Source organism: Leptosomus discolor, chromosome 3, assembly GCF_034619465.1.
Source record: "Leptosomus discolor isolate bLepDis1 chromosome 3, bLepDis1.hap2, whole genome shotgun sequence".
Lineage (NCBI taxonomy): Eukaryota > Metazoa > Chordata > Aves > Leptosomiformes > Leptosomidae > Leptosomus > Leptosomus discolor.
In genome coordinates this window covers 52,266,808-52,277,630 of record NC_141393.1, presented here as the reverse complement: position 1 = coordinate 52,277,630, position 10,823 = coordinate 52,266,808, and the positions used below count along the sequence as shown (strand labels likewise).

The following is a 10,823-nucleotide window of genomic DNA, read 5'->3' as shown; positions in this document are numbered from 1 at the left end:
CTCCAGCCCCCCGACTGCTCCTCTGTGGGGCCAAGCAGCTATCCCCTGGGCTTTTCGTAGGGTTTTATCCTCCTTTTTAACATTTTCCATCAGGCTGTTCCTCACCGTGTTCACGCTGGGGCTTTCCCTGACTGTGATGCACAGCAGCACCCTTGCAAAGGCACAAGCCCAAGGGCTGGCGGGGCCAGGGGCCAGTCCTGGGGACTGTGCAAGGGGCAAGTGGCCTCAATTTAGGGACTGCAGGACTGGGGACAGCCTGCCTCGAGGGGCTGAAAGGGCCCTTTCATCCTTGCCTGGCACATCTTAAATGAAAGGAGAAAAAAACCAAAGCAGTGCTTGCAAGTGAATTCTTTAATTGAAAGAAGCAAGAGGCCATCATTTGCTCCATACAGGGGGTGGCCATGCTCTGGGTGGTAATGGCTGACAAGTGACCATGTACATGGCCCCTAGGTTATCCACTCCCCCCTGGCAGCCCCTCATCCCCCTATGTCTGGGGTTGTTGCTGTGTCAGCAGTGTTCTCGGCCATGCTGCAGGCATGAATCTCATTATATTAAGAGAAATTAAGGCAGAAACTTCTTCACAAGAGGTCACTAAATCACTGGGAACCCAAGGAGAGGGGAAAATCTCCCTCTGTTCTGGGGGATGCTCAGAGCCCCCCTGGACTTGGCCCTGAGCAACTTGCTCCCATGCTGAGTTGGCTCTGTGTTGACCTGGAGGCCTCCCTTGGTCCCTGCCCACATGGGCCATGCCGCAGGCACCCGCTAGTATCTCCACAGGGGTGTGTTGGACCAGAGAGGATGGGAAGCTGACAGAGGAGGATTGCAGTGTTGCCACTACTGCTGCTGGTCCATATAGACCTGCATAGCTTTCCACAGTGCCCGTATATTGCCTTCCCCGAAGCCCGGTGCTCCCCGCCGGTCAATGAGCTCCAGGAAGAAGGTCTCCTCGGAGAAGATGGGATGGGTGAAGATCTGCATCAAATACTCCTGGGAAGGGCTCTCTGCAGCATCAGTGCCCAGCTGGCCCTTGACACCAGATGCTGTGGTGTCCAGTAGGATGCCAAGCTCTGCCAGCGTGCAGGGGTCCTGCCCAGCCCCCTGGATCTCCTCTGCTTTTCCCTCCTGGCTGTAATAGGTGGTGGGGGGTGTGAAGAACCGCGCACCCTGCTTCTGCAAAGCCCTGGTTGTGGTGACGATATCAGTGGTGCGTAGGCCGACGTGCTGGATCCCGGCCCCACCATGCTGCTCAAGGAAGGTGTCGACTTGGTTGGTGCCGTCCTCGGAGAGGGACTCAGCGAGGACAAGCTTGCAGCCGTGTGCCGGGGTGCCCTGGGTGCTCTGCAGCGCGAGGAGCAGCATGCCCACCCCCTGCCCCCCGAGCACGAACCCCTCAGCTGGCCTCTCCTGCGGGTTCAGCAAGAAGCGTTGGAAGCCAAAACAACGCTGGTACCAGTCCAGAGCCGCCCGGGTGCCACCCCGTGGGCAGACATACGTGATGTGGTCAAAGTGGGTGATCTTGATCCCATCCTCCATGGCTGAGGGGGCTCCTTGGATGGGATGGAAGCCAGGCAGGAAGGGTCCCTGGTAGCGGGATCGGTCCAGAAGAGTATGGCTGATGTTGCCCACGATGGAGCTTGCCACCCCATAGGTGACAGAGCCGCCATCATCCCTCACCTCAGTGGGTGGCACCAGCAGGGAGCATCCCTGGCTCTGCAGCCTCTTGCAGAGACCCGGCACGTTGTCCACCTCGAAGCAGATGTTGGAGGCCGTGCCCAGGGTGGGCCGGGGGTCCACATCATAGAGGAAATCACAGGAGGAGGCACTGGCAGGCCCCAGCGCCAGGCGCTCATTGACGAGGAAGATGGCAGATCCCTGTCGCAAGGCCAGCTGCCGGACACGTGGTGTCTCCCGCACGGCCACGGGCTGGAAGCAAAAGGTGTTGGCCAGGTTCTGGGCCCAGCCTTGCTTGTAGGGCACGTGGAGGGAGATGAAGCAGGGGCGGCTCAGTGAGGCTGCCATAGCTGGGCAGGCTGTGAGGAGGACGCACAGGGCTCAGTGGCAGCTTGCGGGAAGGAGCCACTTCCCCCACCTTGCACAGAGCCTGAGTGCATTTGCATGCACAGTTGCACATGCATGTAAATTTGCACCCATTAAATATGTGCATTTTAAGTAAGTGGGTCTCACAAGCCAATGTGCACCATGCAAGGGCACCCACCTTTGGGACCAGCTGCAAAGAGCTGCCCAAGGATGCCAAGCTGTCCTGCTACCCCTTCACTATGCTGCCCTGCCCCACGCCTGCAGCTGGGGTTGCACAGCAGGAGAGCCTGTAGCCTTGGCTGCAGTCCAGCAGGTCCCTGGGGTGCTGCAGGGACATTAGCAAGGAATCCGGGTGAGGAAGACACGCTGCATGTGTAAGCAAGACTATGGGGACAAGGGTTGGGGGGTGGGGTGGGGAATGTCCACTACCAGGAACATGGAGGTTGGACTGGTAAACAGGTCAATGTACTGGTTACAGCTAAAAGGTTCCTGTGCTGCCCCAGCACTGGTCAGTGGTGTCCCTCAAATGGTGGGGGGAGCAGTGGGGTCATGGATGTGCCCTTCCCCTCCCCAACAAGGATGGCATGGAGCTACTGTGCACCCCACAACATACTTGGGGCAGAGGGTGAAACAGGAGGGATACTGCGGGAAAAGCAACCTCCCTCTCCACCCAAATACCTGTCACACTGAAGGGGGGGGAAAAGACCTTTCCAAAAACCTACTCGGCCTCACCTCTCAAGAGCTGAGGCTCCCCGAGGCTTCCTAACCCCATACCATGCCGCCCTGGCTGGTCCCCACAGAGGTGCACTGGGCGGGGGGCAGGGGACGATGGACGACACGACGGGGGGACCTGCTTAAATATTCCCTTCCACCTGCGCCCCGCCCCCCCCCCCCCCAAAAAAAAAAAAAAAAAAAAAAAAAGGGCTGTGCACTGAGCGCTCCCTGCGCACAGGGCTCTGCCGCCCGGGGCGGGGAGCATGGCCCCCTCTGACCCGGGTGAGCAGGGGGCCAGCAGTGCCCCGCTGGGACCCCCGGCTGCTTCACAGCGGCCCAGGGAGAGGGGGGTCCTTGCTGGGGCCCCTGCCCCGGTAAGCACATGGGCAGGGGACGGCGCTCCCCCCCTCCCTGCCCTCCTTCCCCCGCTGCGCCCTGCGGGATCAGCACCGGCCTGCTCGGCTCCCGCCACCGCCTCTCCCGGCCGCCCCGCCCCGGCACCCCCAGTCCTGCCCCCCCGCCATGCCCGGGGGGGCCTTCAGGGCCCCCGCTCGCCCTTCGCCGGCGGCTCACCGAGGTCAAGGCTGCGGGCGAAGGGGATGCCGGGCAGGGGCCGGCCCCGGAGAGGCGGCTCGATTCGCTCCTCCCCGGAGCCATGTGGGAGGGGGCAGGGGTTTGACGATGCCAGGGAGGCCGCAGAGCAACCTCCCCCGCCGTGGGGAAGCCTCCCCCGGTGGGAGGAATCGGTGGGTGCCGTCCTGGGCAAGCACACGGCCTGGGGCCGTGCTGGTGCGGCGTGGGAGCTGCTCTGGCATGTCCAAAGCTAGGGCCACGGGGCTGCCAGACGCTGCGGGTGCCGAAAGTTTATACCGGGCCCGGAGGTGCTGGGTTTGCAGAACAAAAAAGCTGCCCAAGCTGAATAACGGCAGGGACCAGGGCTGGCGGCTCGGGGATGAGCAAAGGGAGGAGATGAACCGGCTGCCAGGCGGTGGCTGGGGGTCCCCGGGACCGGTGATGGAATGGGTCATGGCTGCACTGGGTCATTCCCTGCCGGACTGAATCCCGTGGGGAATACGTGCCCCTGCTCCGTGCTGGGTGTTTCATGGTGCCTGGCAGGGTCTTGAGAGGAGCAACATGCAGATGGGGTGACAGCTCTGCAGAGGAACCGGTGTCAGTCGGTCATGGGGTGGGTTTGTTCCAGGCTGACCCTGCACAGCTGTGCCTGCTCCTCGATCCCAGCCCACAGTCCCACACCCTTGCTGACATCCCCAAGCCCCTCCAGGACCCCCAACAACGATCCCCTCTCTCCCTGCTGCTTGTGGCTGTTTTCGGATGAATCCTCCCACTCTGTATGTGCGGGACCATGTCACTGCCCCTGTGGTGTCTGTGTCTGCTGCCCTTCCCTGCCTTATCATGTTTTTGTACAGAGCCCAGCTATGATAAACTGCTCAAATATTTGCAGAGATGTCCGTGTATGGCCGCAGTGGTGAGCTTCTCTTGTTTGGTTGGGGGGTGGAATCCCCCGGCGCTGTGATTTCCCAAGGGAGCACCAGCTCTCACGCTACCACAGCCCCCCTGGTGCGGGGCCAGGCAGGAGCACGGGAACTGGATGCTGTGGGGCTAAGCATGGCCCCAGAGCTGCTGTGGCACCATGCAGCAGGACAACGTAGCCTTTGGGGTGGCACCCCGCGGGGCAGGGAGCTCTGACACCCCAGGGGTGTGGGGCAGGCATCCATCTTTTTGGCTGTAGGGTGGCAGAGGCTGTGCTGGCAGCTTCCCCAAGACCTTGAGAGTGGATGGCACTGTTCGATGTCACCCCATGGTCCTGCAACCCTTTGGTACAAGCGGTGCCCTTGGTAATGCCCCTGGTCCTCCTGTGCCCACAGCCTTGTCTGCCTTTTCTCTGCGGCACCGCCTGGCACCTTCTGCACCAGCCCAGCACCAGGCACTGCTTTGCCCCAGCATGGCTCGGGCTGGCCTGTGGCAGCAGGACTCTGAAGCCACGTGGCACCGAGGGGGACAGTGCCTGCCTTGTTGCCGTCCCTGAGGCAGGCGGTGGTGGCCAGGGAGCAGTTCCCACTGCTTCAGCCAGGCTCTTCTCCTCCCTCCTGGGCGGGGAGAGTGGACAGTAGATAAAAGGGAGACCAGGGCCAGCTGGGCATTGCCGAGAGCTGCTGGGGCTGGGAGCGAGGTCTGGCCAGAGGACGGCAGTAAGGAGAAGTGCGGTATCGAGGGCTCGTTCTCGCGGGGAAGAGGGCTGGGGATTTGGGGTACATCCATCCTGACCAGACCCCACAGCCCCCTGCTCCCTCCCCACCTCCCCAGATTGACCTCCCCAGCCCTGTGTCCTTCCCCTGCCCGTTAAATGTGCTGCATCCTGGAGGCACAGGGTGTATCTTGGGGTGCACAGGGTTAGGGGGCTGTATAGGAAGGGGCTTCAGGCAGATATTGGCAGGGGATTTAAAGGCTCTGTGCACGCCCAAAGCACTTTGTGGGGCATCAAGGACTCTCAAGGTGACCTGAAGGTGAAACCATCCCTGTCCCAATGACTCCCTGCTAGTGGCCAAGACGATGGGGACTGCATCCCTGCCCCTCTCTGGGGCAAAGACAGACTCTTGGCCAGGGCTGGGTTTGGGTTTTGGGGGCAGGGAGGTGGAGGAGGCCTGTGGGGGGAGCATGACCTTCAGCTGCACCACCCAGCATGTGGACCAGGTGCCTTGCTGCTGGGGGAAACTGGGGCAGCCACCTGTGGCAGCAGGTGTCCATGAAAGCTGGTGGCAAGGGTGCTGTGCTTGACAGGAGCTGGGCACCCCGGTCCCCTCACCACTTTACTTGCCCCCCCAGCATGGGGGTCCCGGCTTCCAGTGTGGTGCCGGGACCAGTCTGGCACTGCCCACTGGTCTTTGTCTGCCCTGGAGTGAGGTGCAGGGAGGCAGTTTGGAATTGCAGAGGGGCTGGGAGGACCCCATCTCTTTGAGCCCTGGGGCAGAGGGGACACTAATACCCTGTTTACCTCTGCCAGGGCCGGGAGTCTGGGATGGGGCTGCTGGTGCTGGTCCTGGCCTCCTGGCTGGGGCTGGGGCTGGCCTCAGCCTCCGAGGGGGCAGCCAACAGCAGCCGGCTCTGCCAGGAGGCACCAGCATGGAGCGTCAATGGCTTGAGCCCCATGGCGGGGGCAGCGGGGCAGGTGACAGTGGTGGCCCTGCTAAAGGCCAGCTGACACTTCTGCCTGCAGCAGGCCCGCAGGTGAGCTCTGCTCCCCCTACCCCAAACCCTGCCCCACCATCTTGGGGGATGACATGGTGCCCCCCGCCCACCACCAGTGGCCCCCCTCACAGCGCCTCCTCCCCTGTAGCCTCGGGGGCTTGCAGGAGAGGCTGGCCCGTCAGGGCATGGTTGATGTCCGCTACATGATTGTCAATGAGAAGGCACCTCTCTCCCGCGCCATGTTTGGGGAGCTGGAGCGCCAGGTGCCGCCGGGGATCCCTGTCTACCAGCCGAAGCCAGAGGAGCCCGACGTCTGGCAGGTCCTGGGGGGCGACAAGGATGACTTCCTTGTCTATGACCGGTGAGTGTCCCCTGTCTCAGCTGAGACTTTCCTGGGGGGTTATGGAGCATTTGGTGGGCTTCCAAAAGGTCCCCCCATGGATGGGCTGGGGGGACTCCAGACCCTCTGCCTTGAGCCATGGCTTCTCCCCTCAGGTGCAGCCGCCTGGCTTTCCACATCCAGCTCCCCTACAGCTTCCTCCACTTCCCCTACGTGGAATCAGCCATCCGCTTCACCCACAGCAAGGACTTTTGTGGCAACTGCTCCCTCTACCCCAACACCACCCAGGAGGTAAGGAGCAGGGATGCTCACTGGAGCTGGGCTCCCTTCTCTCCTCTGGCATTTCAGGAAAAACAACCTTATCTTCACGTCGGGTACAGGCTCTGGGTTGGCAGCCACTCTCAGCCATGGTTGAGAGGGAAGGTGAGGACAGGTCTGGAATAACGACAGTTAAACAGGTCAGAGCTTTCAGGCTGAGAAGGAGCAGACCAAAAGGGTTATAGCCCAGGTCTGGAAAAGCTAACTAGTGTCACTGGCTATTCTGATATAGGACAGGGGCAGGCAGTGGAACCAGAGGTGGCAAAATCAGAGCAAATAAAGGACATAGCTACAGGCTCAGCAGGCGATTAGTCACTTCCTAGGAGAAAAATCCATCTAGAAATATTAAATGCAAAGTCCCCTTCCTGGCTCAGGAATTCCCTGGACCACAGGCAGCTTGAGCCACAGCGTGTAGGTACAGAGGCTTATGTGCTATATGCTCCAGCCTCTCCTGTCCTCCCTGTGCCCTGGGTGGGGGCTGGAGAGCCTTTACTCTGACCCACGCAGCTTTCTGTATGACAGATGCCGATCTGCTTTTCATCCCATCTCACAGAAGTTCTTGCAGGCTCACTGCAGGACTCTGTGTCCATTCACGTATGGCACTGGCCCTTGTATTACTTTTCTCAGGCTAACAGTACCATGGAGGTCCCCGTAACCCTGAGCCTGCCTCCTGAACAAGAGAGGAAGGAGTCAGAGACCCCTATCCACCAGCACAACCCCCTCCATCCTCACCACCATCATGAGGTCAGCGGTGAGAGAGCCACCAACACAAGTGGGGACCATGAACCTGCCACCCATGCTCACCACCACAGAGACCACAGCCAGCCCCATCATGAGGCGAAGAAGCAGAAGGAGGGGAATGAGCCCTAAGCCAGGCTGGGCAGCCTCACAGAACCCATTAGTCTGCAGACCACACCAACTTGCTTCCCAGAGGCATGAAAGGACTTGCTTTGGGCTGCTGGTCACCAGCAGCATTGGTTTAGCAACACTTTCCAGCATCCCCCATGCGGGTTGTACTCCCACGCTGTGACCAGGGATGAAAATCCCCCTCAGACCCCACGAGGTGCTGCGTTTGCAGCCCCACGAGTTGGTTCTGAGCCTTCCTCTACCGCTGCCTGCCTTTCCGTGCTCAATGAAGCCCGCCGTGCAAACCGGGAGGTCCCCGGTCACTGCTGGCTGACACTGCACTGAGCAGCAGAGCAGGGGTGGAGGGGCCAGAACTGGGACAATAGCAGCACCTGGCACCCCTGGGTGTCCTGGCTGGGGAGTGAGGGAAGGGACAGCGTGGGCCCTGCAGGACGTGATCCCAGGGGATGGGGCACTAGGAGAGGTGGGAGGTCGCAGCTCCCAGTGGTCTAAGCCCTGTACCCCTATAGCTGTCACATGCTGGGGACCCTCCAGGCCTTGCACACGGGTATGTGCAGTGGTGATGGGTGGCCGCAAGATGGTGGCCTTGTCCCCTCTTGGAGACCTGGGGGCTGTAGGCAGGGCCCACAGCGCTGGGAGGGAGGGTTGAGGATCCTGGGGTCTCTTCTGGGGAAGAAGCGAGATCGGAGGGTGATGCGGGTATCCAGCGTACGAATAAAACCTCTGTGAAGCAAACCCTGCTCAGCCTGGCCTCTGGTGGGAGGATCGCTCAGTGCTGCACTGGCCCTGGGCTTTTCTTTGGGCACAAGGGGGAACCTGGGGCTGGATGTGAACCCCATTGAAGGGGCAGCCGGCGGTGATTTACATTCCCCTGTGCAGCAGCCTGGAGGTAAAGGGGTTGAAGACCAAAGAGATCCTGTCTCTTCACACCTTCTGGTTACCTCCTGCCAGGATGTGATCCCAGGGCTTAGTCCTCCCCAGTGGAGGGCATTAATCCTGCACTGCCAGGACAAAGTTTGGTTAGGCATGTCGATCTCTGGCTTGTAGGTGTGATGTTGGGCTGCCTGCCCTGAGTCCCTGTTGTGGGGCAAACGTTCACACATGCAGTCCAAAATCATCTTGGGCATCTTGTCCCCAGTGCCGAGGCTGGTCCCCATTGCAAGCATATCGTGGGGCTCCCCAGCCCTCAAGCAGTTGGGTGCTACATCGCTGGCAGGCAGTCATGCCTGCCTGCTCCCTAGGCCGCCCCTATGCCTGTCTCAGCCCCATAGCCCTTCACTCCAGCTCCATTGGTCATCCCACACAGCCCCACTCAATGCCTCCCCTAAACTCTCCATCTCCTCTCTGGGCCCCACAGCCTGAGAGGGGATCAAGAAATGGTTTTTCTGCTCAGCGTCATGTGGCACCGTGCTGTGACGTGTGTCCTGCTGCTGATGCTCTGAGCTGAATTTCTGCTCCATGTCCTGGAAGGCTGCACCCCTCTGCCTTGTCTCTGCGGGTGGATGCCCTGCCCAGCGACTGGGGCAAGAGTCAGGGTGAAGAGTTGTTCCTCATGGGGTGAGGGCAATGGGATCAGGTGGGTCTTTCTCATCAGCCCATGGGAGCCAGCCAGGCTCTCCCACAGGGTGCTGGCTGAGACCTTTCTCCCCCTTCTCATTTTTCTTGCTCCTCCTCCTCCTCCTTCCTCCTCCTCCTCCTCCTTCCTCCTCCTTCCTCCTCCTTCTTCCTCCTCCTTCCTCCTCCTCCTCCTTCCTCCTCCTTCCTCCTCCTTCCTCCTCCTTCCTCCTCCTTCCTCCTCCTTCCTCTTCCTTCCTCCTCCTTCTTCCTCCTCCTCCTCCTTCCTCCTCCTTCCTCCTCCTTCTTCCTCCTCCTTCCTCCTCCTTCCTCCTCCTTCCTCCTCCTTCCTCCTCCTTCCTCCTCCTCCTTCCTCCTCCTTCCTCCTCCTTCCTCCTCCTTCCTCCTCCTTCCTCCTCCACCTGCTCCTAGCAGCCCACAAGGGCACCTCTGTCTGCTGCTCCTGCCATCAATATTGAGGTTATCTTTTTTTCTTCTGGCAGCTGCTGTAATTGAAACAAAGCAGGCCGGGCCTCACGGGCTCCGCTCCTCTTGCTCATTTTGCTGGTGCTGCTGAGACAACTAATTCATCTTATCAATGCGTTGTTGGCCTCTTTTCCACCAGATCCAGGCAGAGCCCTCTCCATACCACGTCTGGTGAGAGCAGTCTGTGTCCCTGCAGGATGCTGCTGGATGCTGCTTTGACCCAGCCTCTGGTCCTCAGCTTGCATCAGCTGGATGCTGGCGCCCAGCAGGAGGTGCCAGGGGAGCCAGCCAGGAGGGAGAGATGCAGACTGGAAGGATGCTGATGACTTTTATCTCTTTCTTTTGCATTCTGATGCTTCCTCAGCCCTTTTGTTAAATTCCATATCCGTTCCTTGCACAGCTCCGAAAGGTGTCCCTGGCAAGGAGGTGACAGGTGATGAGTGGGGCATACACAGATTTGCCATCCCTTGCTGATGACCAGATCTGCAATTAGCAGTACCAGATAGAGGGATCATGTCTGGTGCTGGGTGGGTAGTCCAGTGGCAACTGTGCTGCACTGCTATCATTCGGTTGCCTCACAGCAGATGAATTTCCAGCCCTGAAAGCATGGGTTGGTATTTCGCTTTGGGTAGAGAAGTTGAGGCATATGAAAGAGCTGCGACACTGTTTGGGTGAATTCCTACATGTCTGAGTAATGACAAGGGTTTAGGGTAAAGCTGATGCTGCTCCATATATTATTGTCCAAAGGCCTCAAGGGTTTGGGGGTGCTGTGCTTGGGGCCCCCATGGCATCACTCCCCCGAAAGGTGCCAGAGACCTGGAGATCTGCAAAACCTGTGTTGGTGTCTGCACTTTTGTGGTGCTGAGGGAGAGCTTTGCTTTGAGTGGGGTTGAGGAGCGGTGTTTTGTGGGAGTTAACAGTCTCTTCACATCGCTGATGTCTCAGGGAGTGATGGACTCAGCCCCAAGGAGTGCTCAGCTGTCAGGAGGGCTGGCTCATCAGGGGAGGGTCCAGGGCAAGAAACTAGGGCTGACCTCATGTCCTGGCAGTGCTGCACTGTGGTACCATGGTATCTATGCCTGTGCCACCATCCCAGAGGAGGACAGATCCCACTCCCGCATCACATGCAACCTTGGCCCTGTGTGCTGCTCCTGCCGAGGGCCAAGCAGATCCTCTCAGGAGAGAGGGAACAGCCAGTCCTAATGTCAACAGAGGCCTCTTGTGCAGCGATGCTGTGTCAAGAAGAGGAATGGGTCCCTCCTCCTCCACCCATTCATCTGGCAGCCGGGGCTGGCGTGCT

The 10,823-nt window shown here is 59.9% G+C and overlaps 2 protein-coding genes across 2 annotated transcripts; one reads left to right on the top strand and one right to left on the bottom strand.

Annotated features, from left to right (window-relative positions):
• Positions 1–834: 834 nt before the first annotated feature.
• On the bottom strand, positions 835–2,019 carry HPDL (4-hydroxyphenylpyruvate dioxygenase like). Its single transcript, XM_009958765.2, has one exon. It carries the CDS (start codon positions 2,017–2,019, stop codon positions 835–837), a length of 1,185 nt encoding a protein of 394 aa, XP_009957067.2.
• A 3,769-nt stretch (positions 2,020–5,788) lies between these two features.
• LOC104350000 (selenoprotein Pb) lies at positions 5,789–7,486 on the top strand. Its single transcript, XM_086463013.1, has 4 exons — positions 5,789–5,997; positions 6,107–6,319; positions 6,454–6,589; positions 7,244–7,486. The coding sequence occupies exons 1-4, from the start codon at positions 5,789–5,791 to the stop codon at positions 7,484–7,486; spliced, it is 801 nt and encodes a 266-aa protein (XP_086319139.1).
• Positions 7,487–10,823: the final 3,337 nt, after the last annotated feature.